Raw genomic sequence first — 16,029 nt, forward strand, 5'->3', positions numbered from 1 at the left:
TCCTTTGGAACTAAGACCTCTAGACCCACAGAGCATAAGGTCGCAGGGACAGGAAGCCAAAATCTTGCAAGTGGATCAGTAGGGGATATAGTGGGTGGTACCACTACCATTTCCACCCCTTGATTCCTGGACCCATGAATCCTGGCTATGGGAGAAACAGGATTATATATTGAATGCTGGTTTTAAGCATATACAGCCTCCTGTAGAACAATGCCCCAACCCTGCAAGAGACTGTCACCTAGGTGACACCATAATTGTGTCTTTAGAAGGTCATCCCATCGTTCTATCAAACCAGCTGCTTCAGGATGATGGGGAACATGGTAATACCAGTGAATTCCATGAGCATGGGCCCACTGCCACACTTCATTTGCTGTGAAGTGAGAGCCCTTGATCTGAGGCAATGCTGTGTGGGATACCATGACAGTGGATAAGGCACGGATGGTAGTTTTGGCAGAAGCAGTGCGTGCAGGGAAGGCAAATCCATATCTGGAGTAAGTGTCTATTCCAGTAAGGACAAAACATTGCCCTTTCCATGGTGGAAGTAGTCCAATGTAATCAACTTGCCACCAGGTTGCTGGCTGATCACCTGGAGGAATGATGCCATATTGAGGATTCAGTGTCTCCAGTTTACTGATTATTTACCCATATGTCCCCATCCCAAATTTTAGGATCCCATTTCTTCCTAATCAATGCCCTTACTTTAACTTCAGACACCTCTCAAGGTTGGCAATTGAGCTGGCACTGTAATTCAGTCACTCTTAAACTAAGACTCTGGGTTTGGTTTTTGGCAATATTAGCTCTGTTACTACAAGAAATAAGGCTTTCTTTCAAAGCACAAGTGGAAACTTTGAGGTCATTTATCTGACCTTGAGCTCTGACTCTGAAGCCTTGAGCGCATCTCTTTCTTTCACTGGTTTGTCTAGCGAGAGTAGGACCGACCAACCGGCTTCCTTATACTTCTTATTCTGACAAAACTGTAGAAAGATATCACATATGTGTTCACCTCGAGCCTTGCCTTTCACCAATACCTGATCTATTGGTGGTGATATTTTGCATATTTGTATCGCCACCTCACACCATGGATTAGCAGTGCCCTCTTTACTGCTGGAAGCAGAGTCATCAACATCTTTAAGACTAGCCAAACTTGAGAACCAATTTAGATAACTCATCCTTATAATTTTGTTTCTCTAGAACCACTCTCGGTAGCAAACATCTTAGGCTGGGTTCTCTAGAGAGGCAAAATCAGTAAAGCATATAAATATATCAAAGAAATGGCTCACACAATGGTAGAGGCTAGAACGTCCCAAGTTTGTGGATTAGGATAGAGGCTTCTCCCGATTCATGTAGCTGCAGGGGCTGGTGGACCCAAGATGAGAAGGTCAGAATGCAGGGCTCTTGCTAACAGGCTGTGAATATCAACAAACCCAAGACTGGCAGGCAAGACCACAAGGCTTCTCCTGATTTACGTAGCTGCGGGAGCTGGCAAACCCAAGATCGGCAGATCAGAGAGCAGGGCTCCACTCACAGGCTATGAAGATCAACGAATTCCAAGACTTGCAGATTGGCTGACAGCTCAAGTCCCAAGAACCAGAGGTCAGATGAACAGGAGGCAGCCGCAGGATCCAGAGCAAGCAAAAAGTCAGAATGTCTGCTTATATTTGGATGTAGGCCACACCCCCAAGGAAACTCCCTTTCAACTGAATGGCTACTCACAGCAGATCCCATCATGGGAGTGATCACATATGAACACTGAGAATCATGGCCCAGCCAAGTTGACACAAAATCTTAACCATCACACAAAGTATGATAGTCATCAGGAGGAAAAGCGCTTGTGATTAAGTTCCTTTAAGGAATACCATTTTTGCTTAAAAGAGCAAATGACAGACAAACTATGATTATTTAGACTTGTGTATATTGCAGACATTTCCCAAAAATGAACAAAGTGTTTCTGTAGGGAAAGCAACTGACAATATCTGTTGCCAATAATAAAATCTGAGCTATCAAACAAAAATCAGAATTTTGGAAGGCTTTTATCTGTCTCTGTGAACTCGACAACGTCTCAATAATTAAAGACTTCTCTGACAGACAGGTGGATATACTAACAAATGGGTTTTTTTGGTATTGTATGAAGTGTTAACATTTGGCAGATCTGTATAACCAAAATATGTGTTGTTATGAAATCATGCATGGGTAAAGATCCATTCAGAGCACAAGACTGACCAATGGATTTTAATAAAACAGAATGAAAATGTCACTGATACGGTTTCAGATGCTACATTGCAACTAAACTTTAAGAAAAGTGTCACTAGTCCAGTTTTGTATTGCATCAAAGAAGAATATCCACTATTATCTGAAAAAGTTGTTAAATTAATTCTTTTTCCAATTATTTCTCTTTGTAATGCCAGATTTTCTTCATATAATTCAACCTAAACAACATTATCATAACAGAATGAATACAGAAGGATATATGAGAATCTAGCTGTATTCTATTAAGCCAGACATTAAAGAGATTTTCAAAAATGTAAAACAATACTTCTTATTGCTTTAGAAAATAGTTATTTTTCACAAAAATAAGTGTTTTGTTAACATGTAACTGGTTTAGTATTGTCTCAGCTTAGTTTTAAATACAGTAAAGTAAATAATGATAGAAATCATCCACATAAACAAAAGCTCTTAGGGAGTCCTCAATATTTTTTTAAGCGTATAAAGGGGTTCTGAGACCAAAAACAGTAAGAACCATTGCTCTAGTATGTTCTCTACGAGATATACCATTTCCAGGTTTAAATAAAGAAAACACAGACAAACGAGATATTCCACATCAATCGCATATCTCACACACCCTACAACTATCATGCCTCCTTAACTTTTGCCCTTGGAGAAACTGTTCAATGTCTGAATTTTTCTACACGAATAAAGTTGGGACTCTCCCAACGTAACAACTTACAACACTGAGGAGTTCGTATCTTATATACATCTGAAGAACTCATCTGCCTTACTGGGAAGGGAAGTTTTACCAGTTGATCATCACCTCCAAATATGGTAAGTGAAGGAGGGAGGCAGGTCTTTCTCTTCCTTCAGGTAGTAACATTCAATTTTTTCTATGGTTGACTGTGCTGTTATCTGCCTCCCTTCCCAACGCCCCTCCACAAAATTAAGAGGACGAAAACAGAGAATGGCAGAAACCTAGCAAGAAAGTTGGCACTGGCAGCATAAAAGTTCAAGGGAGGCCTTGGGAAGCGAAAGAAATAAAAACTAAGAAAATGGTTAAGAAGTGTAATAGTTAAGAGTGTGGGCTTTCCAGTCTAACAGATTTAGTTAACACTTCAGCTCTGCAGCTTAGAAGTGGCATGGCCTCCGGCCAATTACATTAAAACCCTATGCCTCATTTTGTCTATTGTAAAATGGAAATATGAATGCCTACTTCATAGATTTGTTGTAAAGTCTAAATGAATTAATGTATGTAAGCATTTCATACAGTATCTAGAATAGAATATATTCTTAATAACAGCAATTTCATTCAAGGCAGAAATTACTGAGGTTCCTGGGTGGTGCAAATGGTTTCCATACTCAGTTGCTAACATAAAAGACTTATACAAGGAAAACTAAAACACTACTGCAAGAAACTAGAAGAAATCTACATAAACGGAAAAACATTCCATGCTCATGGATTGGAAGACTTAACATTTTGAAAATGTCAATACTACCAAAAGCAATCTATAGATATAATACAATCCCAATCCAAATCCCAAACAACATTCTTTAATAAAATGGAAAAACTAATCTCATAGTCTATATGAAAAGGAAAGAGATCAAGAATAGCTAAAGTAATATCGAAGAAGAAGAACAAAGTAGGAGGCCTCACACTTCCTGATCTCAAAACTTACCACACGGCCACGGTAACCAAAACAGCCTGGTACTAGATCAATGACAGACACGGAGACCAATGAAATAGAATTGCAAACCCAGAGGTAAATTCATCCGTCTACAGGCAGCTGATCTTTGACAAAGGGTCAAAGTCCATTCAATGGGGAAGAAAAGTCTCTTTAACAAATGGTGCTGGCAAAACTCGATATCCGTATGCAGAAAAATGAATCAGGATCCATACCTCCCATCATTTTGTATAGTTAGTACAAAAACTAACTCAAAATTGATCAAAGACCTAAATGTTAAAGCTAAAACTATAAAGTTCCTGAAAGATAACAAACGATTAAAACTTGGGGACATAATTTTCAGCCTAAACAGCCTATCAAACAAAGCTAAAAATGTACGAATGACAAAAGAGAAAATAGATAACTAGGGCCTCCTAAAAATTAAATACTATGCTCATCAAAAGACTTTACCAAGAGAGTAAAAAGAGAACCTACAGACTGGGAAAAACTCTTTGACAAAGACATACATGATAATGCTCTAATCTCTAAAATATACAGAAAACTTTAACAACTCAACAACAAAAAGACAAATAATCCAAACAAAAAATGGGCCAAGAACACGAATAGACATTTCACCAAACAGGACATTCAGGTGGCCAACAAATACATGAAAAGATGCTTGAGATCTTTAGCCATGAGAGAGATAATGCAAATCAAAACTACAATGAGATACCATCTCATCCCTGCAAAAATGGCTATGATCAAAAAAACAACAAATGCTGGTGAGGTTATAGGGGAATTAGAACTCTTATACGCTACTGGTGGGACTGTAAACTGGGACAGCCACATATGGAAAACAGTATGGCACTTCCTCAAAAAGCTAGAAATAGAAATACCTTATGATCCACCAATCCCACTCCCAGGTATATATCCTAGAGATATAAGAGCAGTGACATGAATAGACATATGCACACCTATGTTCACTGCAGCATTATTCACAATAGCAAAAAAGATGGAAACAACTTCAGTGCCCATCAATGGATGAATGGATAAACAAACTGTGATATATATATAATGGAATACTATCCAACTGTCAAGAACAATGAAGAGTCTGCAAAACATAATATGGATTAATCTGGAGGACATTATGCTGAGTGAAATATAAATCAATCACAAAAAGACAATATTGTATGATCCCACTATTATAAAAAGCCAAAAACTGATACACACACACACACAATACTAGATAAACATAAGCACAATTCAGGAAAGGATAGAATGAACCTTCAGAGTACCCCGGAGAACACTGATTGGTACTCAAAAAAATTCTGCTAAAATAAAGTAAGAAAGCTAAACACATTATAACAGAACACCTTCTAAAAAGAGCACTGCATGTAATTAGAAACACCAACATGTATGGAAATTAGCACTTACCAAAAGGCTGTAAAACTGCTTAATTAGAACAGACACTACTCTCAGCAAACGCATGCAGATGGGAAAATACGGTTTTTCAACTGGTGCCGGGGAAGATGAAGTGCTGGAACCTTGTCTGAATTTTATATTTGGAGAAAACAGCTTTATCACAAGAGGACATACCCTTTCTTTGAGAAGGAAACTAAATTCTTGGTGCTAGCAAAGAAAAGAAAAAAGAATTAAAAAAAAAAAAAGAATTAAATTAGTTTGTACTTAATACTTCTAAAACAGTCTCCTAGAAAAAAAAACTTAATCAGTATTAATAATTTAGCTTTATTATAAGTTTATAGCATTTATATTTTACAGTTTATGCAGTTCTGAAATTAATGCTGTTCTTTGAGAGTGCAAGATCAAAATGATAATATTTCAATAAGTTTTAAAAAGTAAATTAAAAGGAACATTTAATAATTTTAGAATTGAGTAACTGGTGCTTATTACTAGTAACTTTAATTTCAGTTACACACTGACAATTAAAGTATAAAGAACTGAAGAAAGAAAATATTACTCAAATTCAAACATAGCATTTAAATTAGGCAGCTAGAGAAAGAAAACTTGATTATGTAAATATAAAGTTATATAATTTACTGATTTCATTTTGCAAAGATAACAATTCCATTTGTGCAGGTACGATTTAATGATTAACTTTAAAATTTTTGTTTTACTTGTATTACTTAAGCAGAACACAACGAACTGACTAAAAAATGACGAACAAGCATAATTATTTTAAAAGTTTGGAGAATTTTGCAGAATTCTTAAATTCTACTTATGGTCATGGCACATTACATACAAAGTCATTTTTAATCTTTAATTCCCTGCCTATATTAGCCAAGAGTAGTCCCACTTTACCAACAATGTAAGGCCTACTCTGCATTTAATGACTAATCTCAAATATATTTTATTTTGTTTTAATTATCCAAATTTCATTAGAGCTGAGAATGAAGAAAGAATCGTAAAAATCATCCAATCCAATCCTTTAATCTTATAGGAAAGGGAAATTAGGCACAAATTACTCACTAAAAATCACAACGCTTTTAAAATGTATCTTTAAAAACTCACTTATTAAAGAAAAAAAATTCAAAAATACAGTTAAGTAAAAAGACGAAAATAAAAGCCTTACCTAATCTCACCACCTAGAGACAAGTCTGTCCCTGTTAACTTCCAGATGTACATACTTTCTGACATTTAAATGCATTTGAATGGTACTTTTTAATTCTTTCCCCCAAAAATAGGATCTTAACAGTTAAGTGATCTGAAATTCTACTCTCACATGTACAGTTAGTTTCTCTGACTAAACGAAAAGTATAGTTAAGTCTATTTTCATACTTTATAAAAATAATTATTTTATGTATTGGCTAATATTATTATAGACAACTCCTACAAGTTTATCTACTATATCCACTGCTCCTCCCTCACTACTCAACTCATTGCAATTGGGTTTCTTCCTCCACCACCACCATGTACTTCTATGCCACTAAAACTATTCTTATTGTAGTCACCATGATTTCTATGGCTAAAGCAAACACTGACTTTTCAGTCTTCATCTTTCCAAATCTCTTAGAAGCACCTGACATAACTGATTACTTGGTTCATCTTGAAACTTTCTTTGCCTGTCTTTTATTACGTCGTCTCTCACATTTGTTCCTGCCTTTCTGGCCTCCTGTTCTCAGTCTCTTTTGTATGCTCATCCTCTCACACCCCACCATTTAATGTGGAAGCTCCTCAGAGCTCCAGAGTATCAGGCCTTCTCTTCCTACTCTATGCGTTCTCCATAGATGATCTCATTCAATCCTACATCTTCAATTAGCAACTATGTCAGCAACATTAACATTTACAACTTTAGCCCAGACCTTCCTTCTGAGTTCAAGATTCATAAACCCAACTAACATTTTATGTGTTTCACAGACATTTCAAAACAAGTATGTGCGAAACTGAATAGTCGCTTCCTTGTAATAAGCAGAGAATCATCTTAGCAAATGGCTCACTGCTTAAGCCAGAAAGCTGAAAGTTATCTTTAAAACTGCCTTTTTCCTAGACGGTTGATATGTTGTGGGGTTGTTAACCAATGTCATAAAACAACATGTGTACTTCTGTTTCATGAGAAACTATTTGCTCTGTAAGCCTTCACCTGAAGTACAATTAAAAAAAAAACGCCTTTTTCCTCATCAACTTCAATAATTCATTGGTTTATTCAGCAATTACTTCTAAGTGCTGAATACGTGCTGGGTACTGTGCTAGACAACGGGGATACACAGTTAAACACAATTTTCAATGTCTCTATGTATTTTCTAGAACAGAAGACAGACCCTTTCTCAGGGTCACTGTTCTTGCAATGTCCTCTGTCTGGAGTATCCTTTTCCTATTCCACCTCTCTCGTAACTACTCTTCAGCCTTCAAGTACAAGCTTAAGAATCATATACTTGATTCATCCCTACCCCCGTCCCACACACACACCAACCAGGTTTGGTACCTACGTTATTCATTTCCATAGCACTTTTTACACTTTTCTTTCACAGAACTCTCTATACATCTTATCTTCAGTAAATTAACATCTTCCTCCCCATTAGATTTGTAAGCACCCCAGGGCAGAGATTTTATTAGTCTTATTTAACTTCTAAATCCTTGGCACTGAACCCATAGACCAGCACATTGTAGCTGACTGGTAAATACTGGCTGAATGAGTGAAAGATGAGTAAATGAAAACAAATATTTATCTCTTTGGAAGAAAATTTTGTAAGATTAAGTCTAGGATCTTACATAGAATAATTATTCCCCTCCCCCTTACTACAGCAGAAAAAATAGAGTAGGAATTTTGTGGGTACAGTAAGTCTGGGAAAACATTTTGAAATCTTTTCCTACAAAGTCAGAAAACATAATACAACCTATCAAAATTTCTAATTCAAATTCGTTTACCAATTCACTGATTCTACAAATATTTATTAAATACCTACCACATGACACAGTATTTCTAGGTACCTGTACAATAGTGAACTAAGTCTCCGCCTCACAGAGCTTACCTTCTTGCAGGGGAAGAGAGAAAATAAACTAATAAACACATGTATATCAGGAGGTGGTAAGTGCTATAAAGAAAAATAAGAGGTAAGAAAGGTACGGGTTTTAGCATGAAAAAAAGGTTACCAATTTACACAGAGTGGTTGAGGAAGGTTTGTCTGGTAATTTGATGGCTGAACAAAGTCCTCAAAAAAGGGAGCAAGCCATATGGGAGAAAAGAATTCCAGGCCCAGAAAACTGTAAGTGCAATGGTCTTGAGGCAGAAGTCTGCTTGGGGCACTTAAGGAGCAGCAAAAGAGAGAGTATGGCTAAAGGGGAAGAGTAGGAAGAGATAAAAACAAAGAATATTGGGAACTAGATCATGAAAAGGCCCACAGACCATAAAAAGGACTTAAATCTTCTACTCCGGGTGAAGAGGACATCTACTGAAGCACTTTTACAAAGGACTGAAACAATCTGACTTGTTTTAAAAGACCATCCTGGGTGTGGTGCGACAAGCAACTACGGTAGAGCAAGTGCAGATGCAAGGAGACCAGTTAGGAAGCTAATGCAGTAATTCAGACAAAGAATGATGGTGGCTTGGAATAGGACGACTGTGGTGGAAGTGGCATGATTGAGTCTTCGATATATTTTTAAGGTGATGGCTAGGATGTGGGGTATAAAAGAAAAAGAGGGGTTAAGAGGAGAAACTAATTTGGAATCTGGATCAACACAGGTTGAAATTCCAACTCCATCACTTACAAACCATGTAACCTCGGACAAATTACTTAACCCTCTGCAACTCTCAGTTTCCTCATTGTACACTTCAGGTATTTTATGAGAATTAAACTTAATGTGGTACGTAAAAAATATGGCACAGTCATAGCATCTAGTAGGCACTCAAAAAGTGGTAGTTATTATAACCATCATTTTATATAAAACTGTTGGACAACAGCCCAGGGACAAGGACTAGAAGGTAGGAGGGGACAGGAAAGCTGGTAATAGGGAACCCAAGGTCAAGAAGGGAGACTGTTGACATGTGGGGTTGTTAACCAATGTCATAAAACAATATGTGTACTAACTGTTTAATGAGAAACTATTTCTTCTGTAATCCTTCATCTGAAGTACAATAAAAAATAAAATAAAAAAAAAAACTGTTGGACAAGTCACATCAAAATATGGCTTGTCCTAATATAAGGAAGGAAATCATCAATTAATATCATTTATTATCACTAAAAGCATTAACAATTGCCTAATGTATACCAAAATGATGAACCATATCAAAAAATTTTCAGCCCCAACTCCTTGGCTAAAGGATCTTATACTATCATGGCACTCAACTCGTATATTTTATAGACAACAGCAAAGGATAAAATGGATTACTTAGGGAGGCAGCATGGTAGGGGAAGGAGCTATATCAGTAGTTCAAAGATTTTAGTTCAAGATCTGCTAATAACTAAGGAACTCTCTGTAAGTCATTGAATCACTTCTGGACTTCAGTTTCTGACAAGTAAAATGGTTAAGTCTGAATTGTTTCTTACTTTTTTTCCTATTAACTTTGTTTTGAAACATTTCATATTGCACACCATATTTGTTAAGCATTGACTTAATTCTTTTTTTCATTTAAATTGTCCAAAACACATAGCTACATACATAAGTAAAAATCAGTAATACAATTTCTATTAGGCTTTTAAATATTATAAAAATAACTCATATACCACAGTCCCTTTATAGACCTATAGGCTGGGAAACCACTGGCTAGCTACTCTCTAAGATTCCCTCTAATATTAAAATTTCATAATATTAAGGCACTAAAAAAATGTAACATAACACTAAATTGTTATATGTTTAAAGTCTGAGGCAATAATTCTTTGCATTTATTAATGTGAAAAAAATACATGCTGCCTTCTTTAAAAAATGGTATCTGAAAAAATTAAAGATTAATCTTGCTACAAGATACTACAAACGGCTTACTTGTAAAAAGACTTGTGGAAAATCATTCAGGACTGACTCAAGTAATTCGAGGCCAAATGTCCGAGTCATTTCTGTCATGCCTACTAGCCAGTAAGGGGCATCAGCATTAACCAACTGACAAAGGTCCTGGGAAAATAAATCAAACAAGTTCATGTTTAGAATAAAATGTGTCTTTCAAAACTCATAGTTGACAAAATTAATAAGAAAAAAAAAAATCTCTCTTCTTATATAGCAGTTATTTTTGCTCCTAAGAAACTAAGCATCCGTAATTCAAATTCTGGCAGGTTACATACTTGATAGATTCTATAAGCGAACTTTTAAACAATCTTATAACAACTGACAATATACAACATATACAGACAATCGGTTAATTTAACATTCTTTTGATGAAAAACCACTTAAAAATAACTCTTTAATCCAAATTAATAAATTTTTCAGTGCAGATTAATCTTACTTTACTTAAAATATTTTTTCACAAGAAATGTAGAAAACAGTTATCTATGTATCAAATTATATTAAATAGAGCAAAAATTTCTATAAAATTTCCTTGTTAAAGGAATTATTTTATATATGACTAAAAAACAAAAACATAACCAGTTGCCATCAAGTTGATTCCTACTCATGGCGATCCCATGTGTTTCAGAGTAGAACTGTGCTCCATAGGGTTTTCAATGGCTATGATCTTACAGAAGTAGATCACCAGGCCTGTCTTCCACTGCATTGCTGGGTGGTTTCAAAACACCAACCTTTCAGTTAGTAGTTGAGTGCAATCATTTGCCCCATCCACGAACCTTAAAACCAGCTGCCGTTGAGTCGACTCGACTCACAGTGACCCCATCACTATTTTCTAGTTCTGGGTTTAATTCATTCTATATCCTTAAAGTGAATTGTAACAGTTTATCAAGTTAATTAGCTACTACACAGTAAATGCAGAAGTTGCTCTTTAATTTTTTAGAACGTTTTTCTCTTAATTCTACTTTTGACATATTTTAATTAGAAAAATTAAATCGGACATAAATTTTCAAATAATTTACACAAAATTTTATATTAAAAATTATTTTTCTGAAATACCTGAAAAAGCATATATGCATCTTTAGCACAAGGTTTGAGGGTACTGACAGATCTTCTATTACTGTTTCCTTGGACAAGTACTGGTTGTTCTATAATAACTGCAATCAAAATAGGATGAGTTTTAGGAGTTCATAACAGCCTATAATAAATCATATATACTATTTAAGAGTTATGTATAAAAAAATACTTGTTTATAGAACTATAAACATTGATTGTCAGTTCAAAACTATGCCTCTGAAGTGAAAAAATATTTGGGGATTTATTTTTATACAAAATGCCATAAAAATCACTATTATCTTATATTCACTTTAACAAGCCTAGTATTTTTGTCCATACATTTGATTTTCCCAGTCTCCCATTTTTCAACTCCTTTACTTCATAAATTTGAAATTCACATAATCTTTGTGCCTTTAAATAATCAAACACACAAAAGTTCCCCATACAGTTAATTACTAAATCATCTTACCATCTGTACTAGAATTAACTGCTTGATTTGCCACGATTACTATGTCAGTGTTACAGGTTAAGTGCTAGCTAAGAGTCAGCTAGCATGGTGTTTTCCAATTCAGCATTTCTTTGAATACTAATATCATTACCTGTAAATTATTACAGCCTGTTTTAAATAAATGTTGACTTAATGACTACTTGAAACAGATTCTAAGTATTTTCTACCTTATTAGAAAGTATTAAATGAGATACTAGCCTTCAGAGACACTCAACTTAAACTATCAATCCAGGAATTGTATTGAGGCTCTGAATTTGTAAATTGAGGTTCTGAATTTATAAAACACTCATACTGGAAACCTGACCTATTTTTATTAAATGTGATTATGAATACTTTAAGTGTGCTGTACTGTAAGACTAATTCCTTAACATTCTAAACTGCTAGAATTCCACCTGGTTTTTCCCAAGAAATATATAGAAAAATCAACATACAAAAGTCAGAGGAAGTATTCTAATCACCCAATGGGTTAAGAGTGCCTGAAACTGAATGAGAAAAATTTGACTATTCACTAATGGTTAATTTCATGAAAAGTGAAGTCATTATTAGAGTAGATAGTATTACAATTAGTTACTAGCACTGCCATTTTTTACCACTATTGCCAAAAGACTATCTAATGTAATGAAAGATAGTAACACACATATATTATGCAAGAAAAAATACTTTAATCTTTTGTTTCTTGATTACATGATGGAGACAGGTTGTTCATGATTGTAGCATCTTGTAATCTTTTCAACTGATCACAGGAAAAATTCTACTCTTCATCCAGTAAGGATGATAAATGAAAAATATAATATCTAATATTAAACGTTATCAAATTTGACTTCGGGCAACATGGCGCTACAGACAGAAGCACCACGCTGCCCCTCCAAATAGAGACAAACGTCAATCCTGAAACCCTAAGCATCAAATGAAGAGATAAAGAACTCAGGAGAACACCAAATGGAACAAGAAACTGACAGAGAACAGACAGAGAAGAGAGATACATGCAGAGATCCTCTATGAGCTACTGCAGCACAGATCTGCCATCCTGGACTCCTATCAGAGACTGGAAAACAGGGAGTATGGGAAAGCAGCTTCATGGAGCTCACAGCAGAAGACAGAACACCTGGTAACCAGCAATATATGCTTTCCCACCGCCCACCCATTTTCACCCCTACTCAGCCTCCTGTGGTTCCTGCAGCCACAGTCTCTTGGCCAGGAAGCACTGGCTTCACCACTGTGCCACTTGGATTCCACTTGCCCGCAGTGGCTGGCTCCCTGAGTGCCATTTGTTGGCTGCTGATGTTGCTTTTTCCGCTTCCTTTGGTTTCTTCCATACCTCTCCCCACCTCCCCCTCCTTTCTCTCAAATACCCAGCTCCGTGTGCCATCTTCACTTCTTCCTGAAAGGCTGTGAAATGCCACTCGACTGTGGAACTGCTTCCGGGTCCATGCTACCACACTGGTGGGATCCCTGGAGTTTTTTTTGTTTGTTTATTTTGATTTATTCTGTTTTGATTGTTTGTTTTCTTTTTCCTTTCTCGGCCTGGGAGCCTCTTCTAGCTGGGCAGTACTGTGCGGCTTAGGAGCTACTCCCTTAGTCTGTGCAGCTTCGCAGTGGGATCCCTAAGGGCATTTCTTCTTTGTTTTTCATTTGTTTTTGCTTTCTTTCTTCTGTATTTTTCTTTGTTGTCTTTCTTCATTTCTGAGTTTCTCGTTTCTCTATACTTACCTTTTCTTCCTGTCTTCTGAATACCTGGTGCTCTATGACACCTCTACCCCTTCTAGCCGGGCCATACTTCACGGCCTGGAAGCAACTCCCTCAGTCCTTGCAGCGCGCTGGTGGGATCCCTGGGGGCTTTTCTTTTCTTTCTCTCTCTAATTTTTATTTACTCATTTTTTTCTTTTACTCTTTTTTTTTCCTTTTTGCTTTTCTCCATGCCTCAGTGTCTCATCTGTCCACTCCAATGGCAAGCTCCCTTAGCACTCTTTTTTGTTTGTTTGTCTGTTCCTCTGCATGTTTTTGGCTCTTGTTCCTCTCTCCTCTCTCCTCTTTCCTCTTTCCCATACCCACCTTAGCTCCACACATCACGATCTCCCCCCTGCTTCCTGCCTAGCGGCATCATGTGCTGAACTTCATACCCCAAGCAGCACAGGCATGGCCTACCGGAACCTGCCCTGCACTGAGTCCTGGCCCACCCTGTCGGCCCTAGTACGTGCCATAAACAATCCATCCCAGCAACTCCACTTCAGCTGGACCTGTCCTGCTGTATGATACCTGAGCAACTGACCCTGCCCATTGGAGAAGGAGGCAAAAAGTATCATGTCCACACACAAGCACACAAGAAAGAACACACAGCCCGCCTGCTCAGACATAACCAAATAAAACAAAAGAGCAGGACAAAACAAATTTACAATCAGTAAATAAGGAAAAAACTACCGAATGTCCCGAAGACAGCACACAATATCAAAACATATTAAAAAAAACAGGACAGGATGGTTCCAGCAGGCATCCAAAATTAAACACAAGTTGACTTTCCAGTAGAAGAAAAGGCACCAGAACTACCTGACATGGAATTCAAATCTCTAATATTCAGAGATATCCAAGAGTTCAAGCAAAAAGTAGACAAAAATAAGGAAAAAATAGACAAATTCATGGAAAAGGTAGACAAACTCATGGAAAATACAAACAAAAAAATGGAAGAATTCAGGTATATAATACAGGAACAAAATGTCAAAATAAATTCACAACTAGAAATCATACAAAAACAACACTTGGAAATCCAAAAGATAAACAACAGGATTTCATAAATGAACAGCTTCATAGAAGGGCTGAGGAACAGGTCTGAAATGATGGAGGACAGGATCAGCAAAACTGATGACAAACATGTGGATACAACCTGTTTGAGGAAAAATCAGAAAAAACAATGAGGAAAATGAAGAAACCCTGAGAATTACATGGGATACAATCAAATGCAAAAATCTGCAAGTGATCGGAGTTCCAGAACAGTGGAATAAAACAGAAAATACAGAGAGGATCACTGAAGAACTGCTGACAGTAAACTTCCCCAAGATCATGAAAGATGAAAAGTTGACCATCCAAGCAGCTCAACGAACCCCATATAGGACAGACCCCAAAAGAAAATCACCAAGGCATTTCATAATCACACTTGCTAAAACCAAAGACAAGAATTCTGAGAGCAGCTCGAGAAAAACAAAAAAGTCACATACAGAGGAGAAACAAATAAGACTAAGCTTGGATTATTTGGCAGAAACCATGCAGGCAAGAAGGACATGGGATGACATATATAAAACCTTGAAAGAAAAAAATTGCCAGCCAAGAATAATATATCCTGAAAAACTCTCGTTCCAATATGATGGTGAAATTAGGACATTTCCAGATGAAAAGAAATTAAGGGATTATGTAAAACCCAAATACCAAACTTACAAGAATTATTAAAGAGAGTCCTTCGATTTGAGAACAAATAACATCAGACTACAGGCTGAATCTAGGACGCAGGATCATACCAGCCAGATACCAACCTAGGAAATGAACTCTCAAGGACTATCCAAAACCAAAAGAATTACAACACAGAACCAGAGAGGTTAATCTGGAAATGACAAAAACATCAGAACAATAAAACAGGGAATAAACAGTGTAGGTATAGAACCTTCAAATGGAGAGGAAGGCAAGGTGATACCAAGTAATAATAGACTGCTTCAAACCTAGGAAGATAAGGGTAAGTTTCAAGGTAACCACAAAGAAAGTTAACAAACCTACTCATCAAAATAAAGAAGAAAAACATAGTCTCAGTAAAAAAAAAAAAAACCTACAAAAATAAAATAAATGAAAAAAAAATCTACAAACAAAAGGAATTCAGCACAGGAGAGTAAGAGGAACAAAGAAAACATCTGCACCACAAAAAGACAGCAATAAACTCACATCTATCAATAATTACACTGAATGTAAATGGTCTCAATATACCCATAAAGAAACGGAGAGTGACTGAATGGACAAAAAAACAGGATCCATCAGTATGCTGTCTACAAGAGACACACCTTAGAAACAAAGACGGAAATTTATTAAAAATCAAAGGATGGAAAAAAATATATCAAGCAAACAGCTACCAAAAAAGAGCAGGAGTGGCAATACTAATCTCAGATAAAATAG

General features: G+C 36.4%; 1 protein-coding gene across 4 annotated transcripts in view; it reads right to left on the minus strand.

The window, feature by feature from the left end:
• MON2 (MON2 homolog, regulator of endosome-to-Golgi trafficking) overlaps positions 1–16,029 on the minus strand; it is a 111,418-nt gene that overhangs the window by 69,483 nt on the left and 25,906 nt on the right. For all 4 annotated transcript variants that reach the window (XM_004381560.2, XM_023736117.1, XM_023736118.1 and 1 more), the window contains exons 6-8: positions 11,376–11,473; positions 10,305–10,430; positions 5,304–5,498 (exon numbers count right to left, since the gene is read on the minus strand). In XM_004381560.2, the coding sequence (XP_004381617.1) occupies positions 5,304–5,498; positions 10,305–10,430; positions 11,376–11,473 (419 nt within the window). The remainder of the gene's footprint in view (positions 1–5,303; positions 5,499–10,304; positions 10,431–11,375; positions 11,474–16,029) is intronic.

Source organism: Trichechus manatus, unplaced genomic scaffold (assembly GCF_000243295.1).
Source record: "Trichechus manatus latirostris isolate Lorelei unplaced genomic scaffold, TriManLat1.0 scaffold00086, whole genome shotgun sequence".
Lineage (NCBI taxonomy): Eukaryota > Metazoa > Chordata > Mammalia > Sirenia > Trichechidae > Trichechus > Trichechus manatus.